The 21,817-nt window shown below is 40.3% G+C and overlaps 1 protein-coding gene across 2 annotated transcripts in view; it reads right to left on the bottom strand.

Moving 5' to 3' along the window:
• Positions 1-21,817, bottom strand: part of BTBD8 (BTB domain containing 8) — a 61,835-nt gene that overhangs the window by 37,852 nt on the left and 2,166 nt on the right. For both annotated transcript variants that reach the window (XM_075067789.1, XM_075067790.1), the window contains exon 2: positions 21,152-21,349. In XM_075067789.1, the coding sequence (XP_074923890.1) occupies positions 21,152-21,349 (198 nt within the window). The remainder of the gene's footprint in view (positions 1-21,151; positions 21,350-21,817) is intronic.

The following is a 21,817-nucleotide window of genomic DNA, read 5'->3' as shown; positions in this document are numbered from 1 at the left end:
ACTCTGGGGCAAGTGGGATTTTTGTGACTACTAGACAAATAAATATATTTGTCTAATCAGGAATTAAGTAAATTTTTCTGCAGACTGTGTATAGCCTGGTCCTTGGCAAGCTAGAGGAGATTGAAAACAACGCTTCCTAGGTCTTTAGACATAGGACTTTTTCTATGTCCTATGGGTGAGTGGAGTAGCTTCCCCTTCTGACAACTCCATACATTTTTATTAGAGTACATGTCAATCAAGAAAAAATGAGAAGTTGCAGAGAAGGAAAGAAGATGGAGGAGACAAACTGGTACTGGGAGCAGCTAGCATTAAGGGGGCATGTGTCTGGATAAGTTGAGGTTACAGTGAAGACCTTTTAAAGATCAGTATGACTCCAAGCCCTTTCCCCCATAGATTTTTAAAATCTTCATACCTCAAGGTGCTTGCAGAGTTCCTAAACTCTGAAGCTCCCGATATTTACAGGGCTTTCCATCTTAGGGTTGGGATAGGCTAAGGGATGGAAAGAAGAGTGGAAGCAGCCTAAGAAACCTGCATACTGTACTTCAAAGAATGCCAGGCCTAGAGTTGACTGTGAGGAGCTGGCAACTTCCAGTGGAATACATTGAGCTTTGTTCCGACTTCGCAGAATTACAGCTGGACGCCTTGCACCTCTATAAGAGGAGAAGGTCTTTAACCTCCATATATATCCCCTGTGGATCAAGGTCTCTGCTTCAGTACAGCCTAGGAGCTCCAAAGAGCAGAACCCCAATGATCTTTTGGAATTTTGGATTCCATGATGCTGTTCTAAGAAATTTACTTTTCTACATCTGAAGTATGATTCCATGACTACATCTATCCAACAGCTTTCCAAATAAGCCTCATATAAAGTTATGTTAAAAAAAAGAATTTGTAGCTAGGATTTGGCAAACAAACAATAAGAAACATTAATCAGCACAGTTTGAAAATTCTTCTCTTCTGTATCTTAAACAGATTTAATCAAATTTCAAGGTTATTTGAACAAAGAATATTGCTCACTAGTCAGACTCACCAGTTTTGAAATTGAAAGGTGGAGGAAAATCTTAGAGAGGAGCCTCAATTAGGCTTATAGTACAAAGGAAATCAACAAAACTTAAACTCTTCCCTTATTATGGTGTATTGATAGTTATAGTTTTCCTAGATTTACTCACCAGTGACATACATGGGAAGTACAAATATAATGTACAAAAGAGGAGAAATAAATTGAAACAGAGTAATTGCTAAACCATACTAGGTCATTATTTTATCATCCTACCTACAGCATTTGCAAACACATAGTCCTAATACATCCGATCATTTGGGCAATGCATCTGGGGATAAAATAAATTCATTCATGCACCCTGACGATGTATGAAGCACCTCATACCCTGAAGAATGAAATATAATTACTCACATTTTCCTGCCAGAGTTACGAAACTTTTAGTCAATTTAGCCAGTTTTTAAAATCCAGCCACAGCAGCCAATCTATTGAATTCCTGGCTATGTACCTCAGAGCATTTATTTGTATAGGATCTATATTTATTGCCCTCTAGTATGATGGAGGTCCCTTGGTTCTTAGATTACTTGCAGGGACTAATCAGCTTTCACTATATCTTTCACAAATTTTGACTATCTCAGTCCCTTTAGCTGTTCTGTTGAGGAGGGGAAAGCCTACTGTTTCCAATCTCTTGCCCTGTGTAAGAGGACATCAAACCACTAATCGTTTTTCTCATGCACTCCAGGATCTTTCCAAGTCCTCCTATAGCAAAGATACCTTTGTAAAATCCTTTATTCAAAAGATGCACATCTGAAAAAGAAGAATCAGATATGCAGTGTGTTATCTGAACTGCTTTGTACAAACTATCAAATTAACAAAACCTTTTCTGTTCAGATGAGAGATGTACTGTTCTTTAGTCTAGTCAGTAGGCAAATGGGTAGTCAAGGCCCTTATGCTGCACCTCCTTTACCACTGTCATGGTTGATTCATCATCTTAATCCAGCTATCAAAGAATTCCAATATTTCTTCTGTGCAACAAAGACAAAAAAAAACCGGTTCCTGATGTGAATTTCCATGCTCTGACTGGAAATCTTTACTGTCCCAATTCAGCCAAACACGACAACTGTGTAATAGCTTGTTTTAAAACACTACAGTATAGTAGGCCATACTTTTGGCTGATTTACCTAGTGTTTAAGTATTATTAAAGACAGAACTTGAGGTTGATCCATCCTCAGAGTTCCATACATTATTAATAATCAACCAGTTCTCTCAATTTGCCAGCTCTTAAGACCATTAAACAGTACTTTGCTTTCTGTTCGAGGGTGCTTTGTCTAAGAGTGTGGGCTGCATAATGCTCATTGTGGTCAAAATGATTTCCTGGAAGGTCTGTGTAGCACAAGTTACTTGAATTGGAGATACACAGGTATCACAGATAACTGATCAGATGCACTTTGAGGGAAAAGTAGGGGTAAAACCTCATATTAGGGAAAGAAGTTATTTTAAAGCACCAATGTAAACAAAAGTGACATATGATTAGGGTTTCGTAAAGTCAGTTTGTTTGTTTTTTTAAATTCATTTAAACTCATCCTGAGGAAGCATTTCCTTCCATTAGCAAGGGCACTATGGCTAAATCCTTTGGGAAGGTTCTAAAAATAAAATAAAATAAAAAACCCAACCCATCTCAGAAGCCCTTGTTTGGCTCTATACATTGATTGATAAGTGTGTTAAAGAATGTACATTCTCCTTGGTGGCACAAACACTCTAAATCTGATCTGACAATGACCTCCAGACATTTTAAACTGTGGGTTGGAGTCAGATGAAACTTGTATATGTTTATTAGAAATCACATAATCCCAGAAAATCTGAAATATTTGTGTAGAGACTTCTGCCTGCGAATTGCCATCTGCTTTTAACAGTCAGTCATCTAAATTAAGGAGGATATGAAGTTCTTCCCTGAGCTACGCTATGTTGACAACTAAAAATCTTGATAATTACTTGAAGGGCTGACAAGAGCTCAAGCACAAGTACAATGAAATGGCAATGACTTTGTCCCACCCCTAAAAATACTTGCTGCAGGCCATAAGAGACAGAATAATAGTGATAAACTAATTGGTATTGCACTTTTTAAATGTAGGCCATGTCTACACTACAAAATTATGTTGCCACCACATTTATTAAATCATCTGTGTGCATGTTCCCACCTGGTTCTATGTGATGGCAATGCACGTCCTCACTAGGAGCACTTATATGACTGTATTGTCAGCAAGGGGCACTGTAGGAAGGCTCCTGAAAGCCAGTAATAGTCGCCATAAGCAATGCAGTGTCCACACTGACACTATGTCAGCCTAATTACATCAAGCATGAGTCTACTTGGGGAGATGGTGTTACTAAATTGGCATAGGGAGGCACTTACGTCGGCAGGGGCCAATTTTAAGTGAAGATGCTTCCACAGGCTAGGTCAACGAAGGTAGCTTATGGTTGACTTAACCGTATAATGTACAACATGCCACAGATATATTACATCTTACAGCACAAAGGGCCCCATTTGGTTCATACACTAAATGAGCATCAGGAGTGATTCCACGGAAAATAAAAATACCTTAGTGTAAATGAGAAAGAAGTCAGTTCCTGTCCCTGCATGAGCAGAGGTTTTGGGTTGTTTGTTTTAAGTTACTCAGTTCAAGGGCTGCACTTTGTCTTTTAAGGGAATTAGTCTATGTTTTATAGGTCACACACATGCCTCAGTTTGTCTGGTTTTCTTGCAATTAGGAAACAGGAAGAATATAATTAAAACAGTGATTTTTTGATTGCATTAATTTTCAGATTATGACCCTCACTAACAAGAATAATATGATTTCTTGATAAATGCCCAAGCCTAGATTGTTAGATACTGAATTGAGCTGTATCACTCGTGTTTCTAAGAAACATTATACTGAATAACTTGGTTTTTGGAGAGCAGCAAGTATACATTTCTCTTATTCATATAATGTACTTGCAATCAGAATATACATTTTTCTCTGAGACAATTGTTTCTCCTTTATTGCTGCAATGGCTAACTTAGAATGGTTGAGATGAATGTTTTAATTTGTGCCTATGAGTTCTTCTAAACAACTTCTGTCTTCTCTTGCATGAAGTTATAACTATGCCTTTGCTAGATAATGGTATGCAGGTGGGGAAGCCAACAGCACCAATTCAAATCCACTCTTTTTGTGAAAGAATCAATGAATGACAAGTAAGAATCCTCAGACATTCGTGGTCCTAGAGTTCTTCACCACCATTTCACTTTCCTTTGTTCAATAGGCTCAAATGTTTGAGACCTCAAAAGGCCGAGTAGGAAGCTGCAGAAGGCTTTCTAATCTGAGTACAAAACCAAACTTGAAATTCGTAAAAAATGTGTCTGAGGCTTAATTTAGGCAGAATAGTACTTTCAGAAGACAGTTAATTCTATTTTAAATTCAAGTTTCAGGATAAATAATGTATTTAAATAAACTGATAAGGCAAAGTAAGCATATTTCATTTCTTTGTAAAGTATATGAACAGCAAGAAGCTATCAGAACACAAATCTATAACGTATCTGTAAAGGATACGTCTGCTATGAAATGGATGCTTTCTACCACTTTGCTGTGACAGTGAAATACTGACACACTGTAAAAGATATTGTCACAACTTCTAAGCGGCCACAAACGTTTGGATCCCAGAAGTAGATTATTTTCTTGGGAGACAAAAATAAGTGGACACAGACACAGTATAGATCCTATTTCCTTTATTTACAAGTTTTACAGTCTTGTGCACTATTGTTTTCACTAGGGACTGTGGAGAGCAAACACAGAACTTATGACTTCCACTACTCCAGAAAGTAGTTATAGTGATATTGAAATGCTGTCCATAACCGCTCCAGAATGCTTCATGTTTACGCTTATTGCAACAATTAAACCTTGTGAGTTATGACTATGTGCTAAGATGACGGCCAGCTCTACACAACTTTTACCAGTATAGTAACATCAGTGAAGGGTGAGGGTTTTTTTTAAAGTCATTTCTATGCCAGTAAAAGTCCTAGTGTAGATGTGATTATACAAACATAAATGTGCTTTTTTGCAGTATAGTTTATTTCACTTGGTGACCCAGTGTAAGCTAAACCAGCAAAAGCTTTTTTTTTTTTTTTTTTTTTTTTTTTTTTTTAACTAGTATAGGCTGAATCTACACTAGGAAGTTTGCAGAAATAACTACATCGGCAAACCTCTTCTAGTGTGGATTAGGCCCAACTCACTCTTGACCAGGTGATCCAGGGGGCAATCAAAACCAATCTTATAATTTGCTGTGTCCGTTACACCCTGCTACACTAAAAGGAGCCACTGGCCAGCACTTGCAGCTCAGAAGATCGCTTGTCTTAAGGAGTTAGAGACTTTCTTCAAATTCCTTCTCACCAGACACAATGAAGCATCAGCTGCTTCTATTCCTTTTCTTTGGTCAGAGTTCAGTTCTCAATGAAATCAGTGGGAATTATACCACTCATTTCAGTGGGAGCAAGATCTGACCCTTAAGCAACCACTAGTGCACTTTCCCAGTGAAAGATTTCTGTCCATCTTGGATATTTTTATTACAAGTCTATGGATTCCTTGTAGTATCTTTGCGACAATCCATTGGTTCACTGAATTTTCCCAAACAAAATCTTAACTTCACATGTACACTGCTCAGTCCTCAACTTTCACTACAAAAATTGGGAGTATTTCAAATACAAATGAGTAAATGCGAAGCTTTATCATCAAATGTCTATTACACTCTGTTCTTTGCAAACGTTTATATCCATATAATATTTCTCTTTTATGAAGTAAGCATGTAAGACAGACAGTTCTAACAAGGAAGAGAAGCAGACTAAATGTTTTCCTTGTACATCAACCTACACGCAAAAAAGCAATTCCTAACTAATAGAAATGTTCTCATTTTACAAAATTTGGCAGTCTGTTCACACTTGTCATTTAAGGTATTTACACTCATTTTTAGAAGCTGTTTATTTTAAAAGTTTGTTTTCATTGAGAAAAAACATGAAAGTTTTTCTGTTGGACACTTCGCAGTAACCCAAAGCTGGAGCTCCATACAGCCTCTCACATTTCTCCCCTTCTTCAAGGTAGAGCTCTGTTAAACTTGCTCTTCTAAGAACACATTATACTTCATGTTAAAAAACGGATTTTTTTCCCTCTTACATCAGACAATTTAAATTTCTCATTTTTCCCCCCCATTATTCAATTAACACAGTCTACATAGTGGTTTGACTTCCATAATTCTGTAAAAATTGAGTGAGTTAGATTGCCTGTTTCAAAGTTTATAAACCACACATTCATAAAGCAGTAGGTTTGTTAACTTTGTTTGTTGATATTTTGGAAGACAAGAGGGATGTTTTCAGCAGTAATATCAGAAGATTCAAATTAATTTTAGGATCTTTTCCACTTGTGTTTTTATAACATTTTGACAATGATTAAATATAAAATACACACAAAGTTCATAATAATTTTATAATCTCACAGTATCAAAAAAAGTGACCATTAGCTGTTCTGAAACAATTATTGAGAGTACAAAAGCAAGGGGGGGGAAAGAAAAATAATCATTACCAGCATTTACTCCAAAAGACAAAGCAGACAGACTGCTTAATCACACCCTAAGTAATCTGTAGTCTCCATTTGCATGGGATCCTCTGAATTATTATACCTTATGGAGACTATGGCCTCTGCATCATTTCTTTTGCAGTCAAATAGGTTAGAAAATAGCAGCTGAGATCCATGCAGCTTCTCTTTTTGTATATATAACAGTTGTTACTGTACAAGTTACAAGAGGATTAGGCTGTTCACATGCCAACTAAACAAACTAGAAACAAAAGACAACAGCATGCAGCACTGTTGTGATAACTCACCACGAGTTAGTACTGCACTGCAGATTCCTTATCTCAGTTCATAACACAGTACAATCCTAATAGTGAGAAAGAGAGATCAGCATTGAAGCAGAAATACTGCTGCAGTGCAAGAGCTTCAGAGAATCCCTTGTGCATGGTAAACATCAAGTTAATATTTGGGTAACCTGAATTGATAATATTCAAAAAGATGCACCTCTCTTGGATAAGTAGCTGAATATATGGTGGGGGTGGGGGGAAGGGTGCAGACTAAGAGGGACTCACTACCTCCCAGTGTTCCTTATAACCCCTTTCCTTTTCCTGTCTCCTCAAACTGGTCCAACAATATAAATTATTCTCTCCTAGAATAGCCTGGATTGTTAACTATCACCATCAGGAAGAGAAATACAAAAACCTATACTACATGAACAGAATCTCTAAAGCACTGGCTTTGAGAATATTAAAGGACATCAATGGAGGATTTATTTAGTTTAAAAACAGATATGCCTCTTTCTCAGAATAACCTATTAGTGGCTGATGGTCATTAAGTTATATGCAATTAAGTAATAAAGTCATCTTATACACAAGTTCTCCAAGATGACCGTGAAAATGGGAAATCTGTTAAAGTATTCTTACAATTTATTTATAATCCAGAATGTATTCAACTGGTATTGTCAGTTAGGACTTCTGCTATTTTAAAATATTCAGTTCTTAAGTCCAAGTTTTCACAAGCAGTTCTGGATGTGCTATATTTGCTACAACTATCTTTCGAAAATGTGTGCAGCAAAAGACTACATTAGCTAGATCCAAAAATAGAGCTAATTGTCATCTTCTGTAATATCATTCTAATGGCCTGTAGTTTTGACACACACTCCACCTTCTGGTGGTTTTATTTTTTCCTCTGCACACAGAAGATTAGGAAAGGCATGAACAGTGAGTTCAAGAGGTATGTGTACAATATGAGTAGATGAAACATAATGAAATCTGAATGATGCTATAGGGCAATCTCTCAAAATTCATAGCAGTAGCTAGAGCCTGATGATTTTACAAAAGGACAAGCTGTCCTAGGACTACAGTACTTAAAAGATCAGGTAACTACAGCCCATGATGGGGGCGGCAGAAGTTTCATTTCAGAGAGAGTTGCTGCCTGCAATTAATGTATTAGATTTTGTGCCCTTCCGCTGGCTGATGAAGAACCATAAGAACATAACATTTGCCATAGAAAAATCAAACCACTGGTCCATATCTTTAACATCTAGCATCAGTATCTGATTCAAACACTCATGGCAGGAAGTATCACAATGTCAATAGAGTTTTCTTGTATTTCATCTAAATGTATTGCTTGTTAACTTAATTTCAATGTGTGTCTCTTGGTACCTATATTTAGGCTTAAGGAATGGGGAAGAGGAACTTCATGTACCTAGAATACATCAGTCTAGTTCTTTCTAAGCTCTATATGAATGAATACCCAATAGTATGGCAATAAAGTCATGCTCAAATGATGTGAAGCAGCAAGAACATAGGGCAAAAGACACAGGGCAATGCACCTTTACCCTGCTATAACACCACCCGATGTAACACAAATTCAGATATAATGCAGTAAAGCAGTATTATGGGGGGGGGAAGAGGGGCTGTGCACTCCGGCAGATCAAAGCAAGTTCGATATAACACAGTTTCACCTATAATGCGCTAAGATTTTTTGGCTCCCGAGGACAGCGTTATATCAGGGTAGAGGTGTATTTATCAATTGTGTTCAAAGTGCATATGAAAGAAAAAAAAAGTTTCTTCCTTGTGTACTACAAAGTTATCAGGGGCGTCAAGTTATATGGGCCTCTGGTGCCCAGGCTCCAGCAATATTCAGGGTCCGGGGGCCTGGTTCTACCAATGTTAGGGGAGAGACATGGCCCCCAGAGAGCCCCACAAATCTCCCCCAAGCGTCCCTCCCTGCACCTTGGGCAGTGGGCTGCTGCTCCCTGCAGCTCCCCACTGCGCTCTGCCAGCTCCCACCATCAACTGCTGCCACAGTGTCCTAGCACCCCCCAACCACTAGTGCCAGGGCAGGCTGACCCAGCCCCTGCCCTTCTGCCTTGAACGGATGGACCCTTCTCTTTTCCGGCAGGACCCTCCACCAGCACAGGGGGTCCCCCTGCCACAGTCACTGCTCCTGCCCCACATTGGGCAAGGGGCAGCCCCATCCCTCACCTCCAGTGAGGGGTAGCAGCAGGGGTGGAGGCGCACTTGTGATGGTAGCCCTACCCCCACCCTAGGGGAGGTGAGGGGGCTGCCTGGACATAAGAGGGCCCTAGGAGCATGTGCAGTGACAGTGGTGTGAGGTAAGTGTGCTGCCGGGGGGGAGGGAAAGGGGCCCCTCCCCCGGAGCTTGCTGCTGCCAGCATGTGGGGGGGTGGGGAGTCCTCTTTGGGCCCAGCCAGGGGCAGCCTGCATGCACCCCAAACTCCTCATCTCTGGCCCTGCACCCCCCACGAGCCTGCACCCCCAGCCAGAGCCCTCAACCCACCGCACCCCAACCCTCTGCCCCAACCCTGAGCCCCTCCTGCACCGTGAACTCCTCATCCCCGGCCCCATCCCGCAGCCCTCACCCTTGCACCCTAACCCTCTGCCTGAACCCCTCCCACACCCCAACCCTCTGCCCTAGCCCTAAGCCCCCTAACACACCCCAAACCCCTCACCCCAAGCCCCACCCCATAGCCCTCACATTTTTACATTATTTAAAAAAATATATATTGGCTTACAAGGTAGGTGTGGGGGAGAGAGAGAGGGGGGCAGGACTTGGACCTGTTCTGGACACCACCAAATATTATTCAAACCTGGCACCCCTAAAAGTTATTACTCAATGTAATATGAGCAGGCAAGAAGAATGCATTTGTTCACAATGTTAACAACTTGGTATTAAGGATTTTCATCATTTATTAATTCTAGGTTTTTAAATTCCCTTTAGGTGCCTCAGAATAACTTGGGTATTTAATAAAACTAACAACAGAGCATCTGAATGAACATGAGCACTAGAAAAGTAAGGAAGAGAAATCTAAGGGAGGAAAAAGGAGGAAGCAGGGGAGAAAAGATAGAACAAGGATAAAAGATAAATGGATGAAGACCACCACCAAAAGGAACAGGGAGAATTTCTTTCCAGGCTGAGAAAAAAGCTTTGTATTTTCAATTAAGTGGGAGGGTGCTGAGGGTATATAAGAATGAGTGTGTTTGAGAAGATAAATGAAATGAAAGAAAAAAATTAGAGAGCAACACAAGATGTGTCTGGAGTTTGCTTAGTCAAGTTTACTTTAAAAAAAGATTAATTTCTTTTGCATATCTGTTAATTTGGGGTCTGAGGTGGAGGTAGGGACACAAACATGGAGTTGCTCATGGGCACCACTTTTGAAATGACACATATGCTTTTTCTTAGGGTGACCAGATAGCATTAAAAAAAAAAAAAAAAAAAAAAAATCCAGGACAGGGGTTGGGGAGTAATGGGTGCCTATATAAGAAAAAGCCCCCAAAATCGGGACATCTGGTCACCCTACCTTTTCTACACTTAAAAGAGTTTACTGTTATAGATATACCAGCAAGAGTTCTTTTACTGGTATAAGTTGCATCTCTGCTAGAAGGTGTTTACTGGTATAGCTTAAACCAGCTTCCGCAATGGAAAAAGCGGGAACAGCAAAAGGACTTTTTTGGTGATATAACTATGTCTACACTAAGGCTTTTGCCAGTTGGTTAGAAGTGTGGAAAATGTAATACTTCTAACTGACACAGCTAAGCTAGTACAACTTTCTAGTGTAGACCAGGCCCTAGGTACTAAGGTGATGGGCACATTAGAAATGACTCAAAATAGACAGGATTCTGAATTAAATTGTTGCTTCCTATTAGATATACAACTAAGTTTAGATGATGGGGAACTTATTTCCCCTGAAATTCCAAATTTTGAATTTAAGTTTCTCTTTCTTAAAAAGAAAACATTTAATAGTGAAAAAAAGGAAGAGGAATGACTATTTACAAATGAAGATAAAATAATTGGTGGAGCCACTGAAAGAGACATTCTTAAAGAATTTTAACAGCAGGTACAATGCTGAGAAGAAATTAACAAACACAAAGAGGAATTATATATAGCTGTTGAAACTGATAAAATTCCTTATTCCCTTTCCTTTCACAAGCTTTAGAGATAAGAGAATCCAATTAGAAAATGGTGAAGGCTCAGAGCCATAGAAGCAAAAGATACAGTAATGGAAAGATTCCAAGACTACCTGATTAACTGGTCACATATAAAGAATTCACAGTGCTACTGGCAGTAAAAACTTCTGTAATGTAAAAGTAATCACATCAGTTATTAATCCACTAATGTGCTTTAGTGCTACTCTCTCACATGAGTTGCACTATCGCAGTAAAGACACTGGACTAAGTCTCAGGAGATCTGTGTTCAATTCCCAATTCTATGACAGATTTCCTGTGATATTTGTCAAGACAGTCTCTCTGTGTCTCAGTTCCCCATATGTAAAATAGAAATAATTTTTTCTATCTCACAGGATTATTGCAAAGATAAGCCTGTTAACATTTGGGAGGTTCTGGGACTATACAAGTAATAGAAAAGCACTTTTGAACAATTTCAGATGACAGACTTAGTCTTAATTATTTTTAGACCATTGTAACGCATGTTGCTCAATTTCTCCTTGTTCTAAGAAAGGCAATCCACTCAGTCAAATCCATAATTGAGACTTACAATGCCAACTTTGTATTTTGCCACTCTCTCCTGCACTGCTCCAGCCCATTTTTTTTTTCTACTTAGGCCTGGTCTACACTACAAAGAAAGGTCAACCTAAATCAGCTTGCACGAACCTAACTGCACATGTACCTATGCTATAATTTGTCTCCCAGCAACATAAGCACTGTTACAGTGATGCAATAACATCACCTCCTGAGCAATGCAGAGCCATGGTCAACCTACTTCGGGTCAACACAGGTCATGCAATGTCTACACTTCACTGCGTTGACCTAACAGTACTCCAGCAGCTGTCCCACAATTCTCCTATCCCCATGACAGTAGCTCCTGTACTCACAATTTCAAACTCCGCTGTCCAAGGGTTGCAAAGACCAGAAGCCACTACTCCCTTGTTCCCCTAGATTTTGAAATGCATTTTCCTGATTGATCACCTTGGTGAGCACACCTACCAGCTCACCTTAGTTACATGTGTCCAACCATTCCAGCTTCACAAACACAGAAAGTTACTACATAAATTACTGCCTGGAGCAGGCAAGACTTGGATCTCCTCAGCCTGTAAGGCAAAGAGGCTGTGCAAGCACAGCCAAATGCCAGTCATAGAAATATTGACATCCACAAGCAGACTGTATGGGGCAAAGGAACATGACAGGGATCAGCAGCAGTGCTATGTGAAAGCAAAAGGAATTACAGCAGATATACCAGAAGGTATGAGAAGGTAACAAGAAATCTGGTGCTGCCTCACAGACCTGCCACTTTTACAATGAACTGCATGCATCTCTTGGTAGGGATCCCACCAGCACCCATGTAAAACTGTGGACACTTTGCAGGAGCCCACTGCAAAGACCCCTGCTGTGAATATTGAAAAAGAAGGGAGAGGCGGGGGGCACAGCAAATCAAGTCGTGAGCCAGGAGCTGTTTGAAACTTCTCCAGAGTCAAGCCAGTGCCTGATGGCAAGCACAGAGGAGCCAACTGCTGAAGGGGAAGGAGCTTAAGTAAATTTGTATATGAATTATATCTCATAGTAATTTTTCCCCTTTTTGTTGCCCAAAATCTAGTCTACCTCCTTCCTCCCCGCCACAGCACATCACCATTTAAAGTGGTACCTGTGCTATCCCCAACTTTAGAGAACAAAGGCATTGATTTCTGTTTGATTACTTTAATATTTTGTCTTAACATTATGCCAGTAGAGAATAAATTAAAAAAACAAAACAAAACATCATGGTAGTCCAATTACACAATCCACATCAGATCAGCATCCTGTGCTCAGGTAGAGGTAGAAGAAACAGGGGTTTCCAGCTTTTAAGGCTTCAATGCAGCAGAATACCTCCCCCTCCTTCCAGGCTAGGCTGTACTCACAAGGGTTTGAGCACCAGAGCAGTGCTGTGATGAGGAACTCTAAAACTAAAGTGACAATTAGTATTTCTTATTAAAAGTATTTCTGGGACTAATGAAAGGGAGTTTTGAAACCTATCTTTCCCTTTCCATTGTGACTGCAAATCTAATGGTGTATCTGTCTGTGTTAAGTCAGTAGCCCCTGGTGTGGTTGCCTTGAGTTGTCCCCTCTCCACACCCGCTGAATATCTTACCCTCATCAGAAGGAGAAAGAAGAGGACTAGGGAGGATACATTCAATGAGATCTCCCACTCCTCTACGATCTCCGACAATAAGTACAAGGCTTGAAGGGGCCATGACAACCACAATCATGGAGAAGGACCAAGAATGGAGGGATTGGCTGCTGAAAAAAAAAAAAAGGGGAGAGGACTGAGAGGCGCATTGGGAAACGCATCAAAGCATCATGGGTTTGCTCAGGCAACAAACCAATGGTGCAGTACATTATTGACTTATCTGCCTAGAGACAAATGACTCTGCAACTTTTCCAATCATCGAAGAACCTCATGGCCACTATTCCCTACACCACCTCAAACACAACAACAGGTGGCATCACATACGTACCCCTACCACTCCACGCCAGGGAAAAATAAGGAGAACCATACCTACATATATATAAAACTGTGGGAAAAAACAAAACAAAACACACAAGAACAGACAATACTTGTATTTATTTCCTTTTTGTTCTTGGGTTTTTAAAAGATGGTTCACTGTTATAGCGTTGCTAGATTGTTTTTACCCTATTTTTGCATTTTATTGTGTGCAAAGAAGCAATGAACAAAAAAATTCTGTTTTTGGAAACTGAGTATCTTTAATCAGTGTACACCAAGCATTACAGAATTCAGAACAGGAAGCACCAACCCATTTACGCTGTTCCATAAAGTGTTCATCAGATAACATGGTTCATCTCAACCTTACAGTGTAGCAGCCACTTTTCTCCCTTTGCTTCACAGGTGTTTTGCAGTTCACAACATGCAGCTATAACAATGGTGACTGATGTTAGCCTTGCTGAGATGCAATCCAGCAAGCAGGCATTGCCAGGAATCTTTAAATCTACGAAAAGCACATTCAATCATTCTGCATCTTCTCAGCTGGTAACTGAATCTTTCTTTGGTGCTGTTGAAGAGGCCAGTGTACAGCTTCATGTGCCACGGAAGCAAGAGTAGGCTGGGTCTCCCAGAAACACTAGTGGCATTTCAACATCGCCATTGGTAACATGCAGATCAGGAAGACAGTTCAGGAATCCCATGACTGCAAATCCATCCACTATTTCCTGAGCATAACTCAGAGTCACAACCCTACATAGCAGAAGATGATTAAAAGCCTTATATGCTTGGATCACAACCACTCCCAGTGCAGTTTTTCACAACTTCAAACAGATTGCTGCCAGTCAGTGGGCAATCTGGTGTTGCAAGCTTCCAGACCATGATTACTACTTGCTTCTCCACTGCCAATATAGCTCTCAGTTTGGGATCTCTGTGAAAGAGGGGTGGAGTGACTTTGGCACACAGATCCAGGAATGCAGCCGTTTGCATCCAGAAGTTCTGCAGATACTGCTTGTCATCCCAAACTTTCATTACAATGCGATCTCACCAATCAGTTCTCATTTCTTAGGCCCAGATGCAGCAATCCATTATGTGGAGCTTCTCCATGAATGCTAACAGCAATCTGGCATTTTTGCCCCTGCTCTGTCAATCAGTATCCAGTTATTGTGCTTCAGCATCTCCACATCTTCCTCACTGCACACTCAATTGTAGGAGCGCGTGTTCATGTTCGGCAAATACAGAAGAATCATGCGTCCTGTATTAGCAATACTCATGAGAATTTCATTGAGTTGTGCACTGTCCATGCTTCTGCCAGAGAGATGATGGAGACCAAAAACAGACATGTGGAACTGTGAGAGTTTTAAAAAATAGTGCAAAAAATGATGGAACAGAGGAAGTGCCCTGCTGAAAACTTAACCCCTACCTTTATAAATCCCTGGGTGAACTGGTGGCATTCCAAAAACCACTGCAAAAAGCAACCCACATGGCACTGAGCCAAACAGCAGTGCAAGACACACTGGGATACTTATGCATGGAGCACTACAATTTACATCAGCGCAACCACTCACAGGGAGGACATGCAGCACCGATGCAAGCACCCAAGTGTGCATGCACACAACATACTACAGTCAGTGGTTTTATGTTGACATAACTTGTGTGAACCAAACTTCGCAGTGTAGACATGCCACGATCTGTTAAGTGGAGTCTTAAGTTTCAAGATGCAGTCCAAAGGCTATTAACCCAGATGCTCATGTTCTTCTCCTCTGCAGCTTGACAAACACAATAAAACCCACCATAGATTTTAAAGAAGAAGTTGCAGTTACAGTCTGCTCTGCAGCTGGGACACCACCTCCATAACCAAATGGAAGGAGATGCAAACAGGAGACAATGAAAAGCGAGGTGCCTAATTAGATTATACATAAAAAATTTATATTGTGTATACACATTACATACAAGACAGCTACACTACAGATGGGGAACTGAGGCAGAGAGAGATTTAACGTCAGAGTATCCATTAGTTTTGGGCACCCAATTGACGCTTAGGACCTGATTTTTCAGCACTTAGCATTATACAGCACTTAATGTATCCAAAGCACAGCTCTTATTAACTTCAGCTGAGCTGAAAAAGTTCTTAGCACTCACAAATGAGACCCAGGATGTCAACTCAGGCACCCAGAAAATAAGGAACATACTATCAGAGACTACCTGTCAAAAATCTGATTTAATTGACTTGTTTAGCCTCACACAAGAACTCTGTGGCAGAAGCAGGGATAAAATCCAATGATCCAGGGGAGAACTCAACTGATTTACAAGGAGGAGGGTTCTCATGGGTAACACCTTAACTCTCCCACTACACACCTTCCAACTTCTGCAACAAATGAAGTAGAGGTCCTACTGAAAATACGCTCCTTAACTACATAACCTGATTCATCCCAGAGCAGTCCATTCTGCGCACTATTAGAGGCAGATATCCTGCTAAAAGAACAGTACGTGATCATATAATTAAAGACATGTAATACATACATACAAACATATATACAAGGGGGGAAAATTAAGGTTGCACCGCCAACCTAAATTCTGGCATTTCCTAACTCTTGAGTGCTTGACTTTGCAACCTTAACATAGTGTTCTTTTAATGTAGTTTGGTTGATGTAGCTTCCTAGATTTAAAAAAAAGCAAAATGAAGAGACAAATTCCATCACGTGGCATCATATTGACATTCCAATAGGTTCATCAGCAGGGTTGGAACCTTTAAACCCATTGCATAGACCTCTGCCACTCGAGCTAATGGAGTAAATTAACAGTAGTAGGTTGTACTCCTCTACATGAACAAGCACTAAAGGAGGATGGGATATTTTGCCAATGAGCTTCACTGATATTTGCTGACAGCAGAGGAATGATGAGACTCAAGAATCTTAGGTTCCATTCCAGGCTCTGCAGGGGAGTATGACCTAGTGGGCACACACTCTTCTGACCATTCCCTCCAAACCGGACCCCTCCTGCCCCATCCCTTCTGATCTGTGCCTGTTCTCTTCCCCCACCCCCAGCTCCTTATCCTAGTCCCATTCTCTTCATTTAACCAGTCATCACTCCTCAGGCATCTCATATGAGTCCCAGTCTCCTTTCCTAGCATGTACAAGTTCCTCTTTTCCCAGTTCCTTGTCCAATCTGTCTCTCCCCACTCTGACCTCCAATTCACTCTGCCCCCACTGGCTCCCAGTTCCTGTCTCCCTCCTCATCCCATCTCAGTGTCCTGTTCTACCCCACCACCTCATCAGTCCTGGTCCTGATCTGTTTGCCCAACTAGTCGCAATTCTTCTCCCTACAGCTCAATTCGTTGTCTGATCTATCCCCATCTTTTTCCTCTGCCTCACTGGTTCACAGAGTCTGGACCCAGCCAGTCTGTCTCCACACACTCTAACCCTAGTCCCAAATTCCCTTTGCCCCGCCACCCCCAACAGCCTCTTGTCCCAGTCTCAATCTACTCTCCTATTCCCCCACTCAGGTCCAACTCTTGTCCCCTCTGCATTCAAATCAGGCAGCTTCCTCCTCAACTCTGCCTGGACCCTGCAGGGGGGCATTGAGAGCACAAGAAAAACAGGCTTCTTGTTCACAGTTCCAGTGCCTGACTCTGGCCCACAGCAACCCAGAGCTGCAGTTGCAGGGAAAAGCCTGTTCAGCTGCAGTCTTCAGGGATTTTAGCTGCAATGTTCCAGCAAGTCTCACAAAGGTCAGGCCCTTGCCAAAGTTCAAGTCCCTACTCCAAAGCATGGGGGAAACCAAACTTCTTAAAAAAAAAAAGGTTGGTGGGAATATTTTAACATGGACAAAACAACATATTTTTCCCTAGCCTCGTTCACAGAAACGGTTCAACTATTCTGGCTTAAGTTAAAAAAAAAAAAAACAAAAAAAAAACACAAAACCCTTCAGCCTGAGGCAGACACCCAGCATAGAAAATTTCAGCCCAAACAGTTAAAGTTTGTAATTGTTCTAAGCAACTGAAAACAGGGTCTTATAATGGCAAGTGTCAGCAACCTTAATAGGCTACCAGCCCAACCCACTTTAAATATAGATATGTAGGTGTACACACACTATTCATAGTTCAAGGGCAAAAATATAAACAAAAGCATTTAGTAACATGAATACATAGTCACCCATTCTCCCTATTCTGCATTTTCACCTTGCCAGCTCTGCCCTGAAAAGTGAAACATAGCTGCTGTAAATATGTCCTTATGAGTCAATATGTTATGGTTTGCATTTGTAATGTCTAAATAGAGAAAAACTTCTTTGATCAGAATTAGACATACAGTACCTTGATGGTTAAGGAATAAAATTAATAAAACTAGGTTCCAAGTCTGCGAGGGAAAGTATCTATACAGTAAAACAAAAGTGCTTTTCTGCCTTATAGTATTGAGACATATACAGTTCCCTCACACACACAGGTTTTGTTTAATGACAGCAGCATCTACCCCAACCAAAAATTCCTGTCATCTAAACACTGAATTTTGAATTTTACATGACTATGTTTCTACCCTTTACCTCATCAAGGGCAATAAAATATTCAATCTGTCTTTCACCAGTTACCGTAACATATGGAGAACATAGGATACGGATGGTCTGCGACAGCCTTCTCTTAAGAAAAAAAGTGAAAGACTCTGGCTGAAGAAATTATTTCTTAACACTGACATGCTTGTTCTCTAATTATTGACCTATCCAAGTATTGCCTTCTTAGAGAAGGCACAGAGGCCCGTAGCAAGACAGCTCCAGAATTATCTGTATTCCTCAAGTCTTCTTGAGCCTTACTCTGTACCTAAGTACAGAGAATGGAATGGCTGTATCAACTGAGGATGTCCTCATGACAGAGACCTGATCCTGGTAGACTTTAGCAACTGTAGATAAGGAGACAATTGAATGACACCACAGGGTAGTACTAGGCAACTCCTCATCTGTTTAAATGCTTCTCTCAAGTGGAGTTCATCCTGTCATCCTTCCTGCTCATAATGTACACAAAGCCATTAGGATTATTGAGGTTATACGAGCTGCAGTTAGGTTGACCAGATGTCCCAATTTTATATGGACAGTCCCAAAATTTGGAGCTTTGTCTTGTTTGGTGCCTATTACCCTCCATCCCCTGTCCTGATTTTTCACAGTTGCTGTCTGGTCACCCTAGCTGCAGTGTCTTCAGTATGCAAATTACACCCAGCTTTATTTCTCCAGCTCATCTGCCCTATTCAGAGTAGTTGACTGACTGTCTGAAGTGAGATTATGGATCTGAAGTATATCTGGGTGAGACTCAGTGCAGACAAGATTGAGTGTAAAATTTCTAGTTTGGAAGAAGACATCGTGATAGCATGGGAAGGCTGGGTCAGTTCCCTTTGTTGGGGGACATCCTGCAACTTATCACACGTGATTGCAACTGAAGGTCCTTAGCTGTTTTTAGAAATCCAGGCTGCATCAGTGGCCAAAAGTGCTTATTTCACTTTGGGCTCAGCTAGGAGACTGCAGTCTTTTTCAGATGCAAGCTTTACTATAGCTTTCCATAGATTTGTTACTTCAGAGTAAACGCACTCTGCATGGTGCTACACTGGAGGACAATCCAGAACTTTATCTAATATAGAACACAGAGCCCTCCACCACCCACGCCCTGCTTACCAGAGCTTCATGCAGTGACCACATTACCTCTGTGCTCCAAGACCTACATCATTTCATTTCTGGGTGTAATTCAAGGTATTCTTTCTGACTTATACAGGTCTAACTGGTTTGGGTCCTGGCTAACAGAAAGACCATCTCTTCCCCATGAGATACCTTTGCCACAGAGATTAGTGGAGGCACACAACCTGACACATTCCATCTTTACCTGAGAGAGGGCTGCTAGAATGCTGTTCTCAGTGAGGACCCACTCAACTCTGAAGTATGCTTCCCTCACTTAGTCCAATAAAGTTCAAGGCTGTAGGCCTTTAGGGCTTTTGAAAAGGCCATCTGTTTTTCCAGACTTTTGAGAAAATGGAAGATTAGGAGGATGTACATATTGATAACCATTTAATCCTTCAGCACTAAGGCAGAGGTGGGGTCCACCCCACCCTACAGATGCATTTATACATCATCTAGAATATATAGAGATGGGCATTTTAAAAGATTACGGTTTATATTTAGACAGTGTTTTGAAACTCAAGTTGTTTTGTAAGACAAGCACATATTTTTCCTTGGAGAGCCTGCTGGACTCTAGGGACTTTTACTTGCTTTCCAATGAACACAAGTTAATTGAAAACAAGTGATACAGAGCCATGAATTGTAGGTATATGATGCTTACCATTCAGAAAACAGAGGAGTAAGTCCAAATGTTTAATTAAAAGATGTGGAAAGTTATGTCCTGTGGCACTGGTTCAGCATAAGAACCTACTAGACCCCCACTAATATGCGCTGCTATTGGTATGATGCACAATTAGAATGCTATGTGCAGTATCTCATGGAGTAATTTTTTTTTTTAAATACATTCTCAATAGAAGTTGTCATTTAAAAAAGTGTTAACACCACCAAAACTTTCATGTTTTATATTATTTTGAAGACACTACTCTTAACATCTCAGTAGGATCTGATAAACCCTACACTATTTCATGAACTGTAGTGCCCCCTAAATACTATGGATTTTTTACAAGAATCTACTGCTTCCATACTACTAATTTACAGAAAACTGGTTATGTGTTTTCAATGATCTGCCCACACTTCCACCACATAAGTTACAGTCATCTCAAAAAAAGAAATTTAAGTCATTAGGACCTTAATGGCGGCAGCCTAATATTAAATTCAGTGAGTCAGCCAGTAGCCTTAGTATCATACAGAGGACTTTCAATATTTTCACCTTTAATGGATGCTATATATCAATTTTTCCATGTTACCATACTGACGGGAAAGCAAGTCCTTTGACAAGATCTTTCATCAACAGAGTTGGTCCAATAAAAGATATCACATCACCCTCTTGTCTTTCTAAGATCTGTAGATGTTTGAAAATATACAGTTTGAAAGTCTTATTACAAGCCCTTTAAAATATAAAATGTTTTATTATTGAAACAACACAGGTATTCAGCACAAGCGGCCTATTTCTTTACAAATGAACAGGTTAATAAAGTAATTCAAGGAATATGCTGGCATTCATTTGCTACTTGCTGACTACTTCCCATTTCTGTTATGGCTTAATATTTACCAGATGTGTTAAGCAGCCACAATAAACCATGTTAGTATTTAGAAACCATAATTTTTTTGTTTTATTTCAAAACTACAATTATCTGTCCTCCAAGAATGGGCTAATTGGTGTGAATAGGCACGAGTGGGTTAATTGCTTAAGATATAGTACTAAATATTCTCTTGCCCCAAACTCCTCTCCCCCAAACTAAGGATCCAGTCTTGCTACCATTGATATCGATGGTAAAACTCCCATTGATACTAACTGGAACACTAGCAGATCCAGTAACTTTAAGCAAAACCTAAAGGTTTGTTGATCAGATTCTCTCCCAGACACTACAGAACATACACAAAAAATACTGACTACAAGTCCATTCTAATTTTTAGACAGTGAAATACAAAAAAAGAAAAGAAAAGATAATGAAAAACTTACTGCAGGAATGTTTTAAATTCTGAGGGCTCAAAGTTCTCCAAATTAAAAGTTCCATGGTCTTTCAGATTAGTTAATTGTCTTCCGGTACAGTATAAGAAGAAGTCTGGAACTCTTGCTAAAAGCACTGCTTTGTGGGCTCTGAATAGAGTATCACCAACACAAAAAGTGACATCTGCATGTATTTCTTCTTTAAGAAGCCTGTTAGAGGACAGGAATCATTTTGCAATTAAATTCACATCTAGAAGACACACTCTGAACACTGTTTATAATATACTAGAAACTTTAAAAAATGCAATTTTTTTTAAAATTACAGTGAAATATGAATGCCACGACAATTCAGGATGTAGTCATCTGAAAAAAAAATCCTGTTGAAGCATTTTAATTCAGTTCAGTTGCTGGAACTGACCCACATCTTCAGCTAGTTACACCAGCACTATGGCCCAAGTGCAATGCTGACACTGTGATACATTGCTATGGCACACAGACCCCCCAGCTGGTCACGCCACTACTGCATCTTGATCAGTGGAACTGGAGTCAGAGGGCTCATGTTCCCTGAAGGGACTATTATTAAGAGAGCACCAGGAAAACTAGGGAATACAGGGAGTTAGGCTGGAAGCAAATCAGCCATGTGGACAGAGCATTGGACAGCGTTTAATAAAGTTCCAT

This window comes from Chelonoidis abingdonii, chromosome 7 (assembly GCF_003597395.2).
Source record: "Chelonoidis abingdonii isolate Lonesome George chromosome 7, CheloAbing_2.0, whole genome shotgun sequence".
NCBI classification, from domain to species: domain Eukaryota; kingdom Metazoa; phylum Chordata; order Testudines; family Testudinidae; genus Chelonoidis; species Chelonoidis abingdonii.
This window is presented reverse-complemented; position numbering and strand designations above follow the sequence as displayed.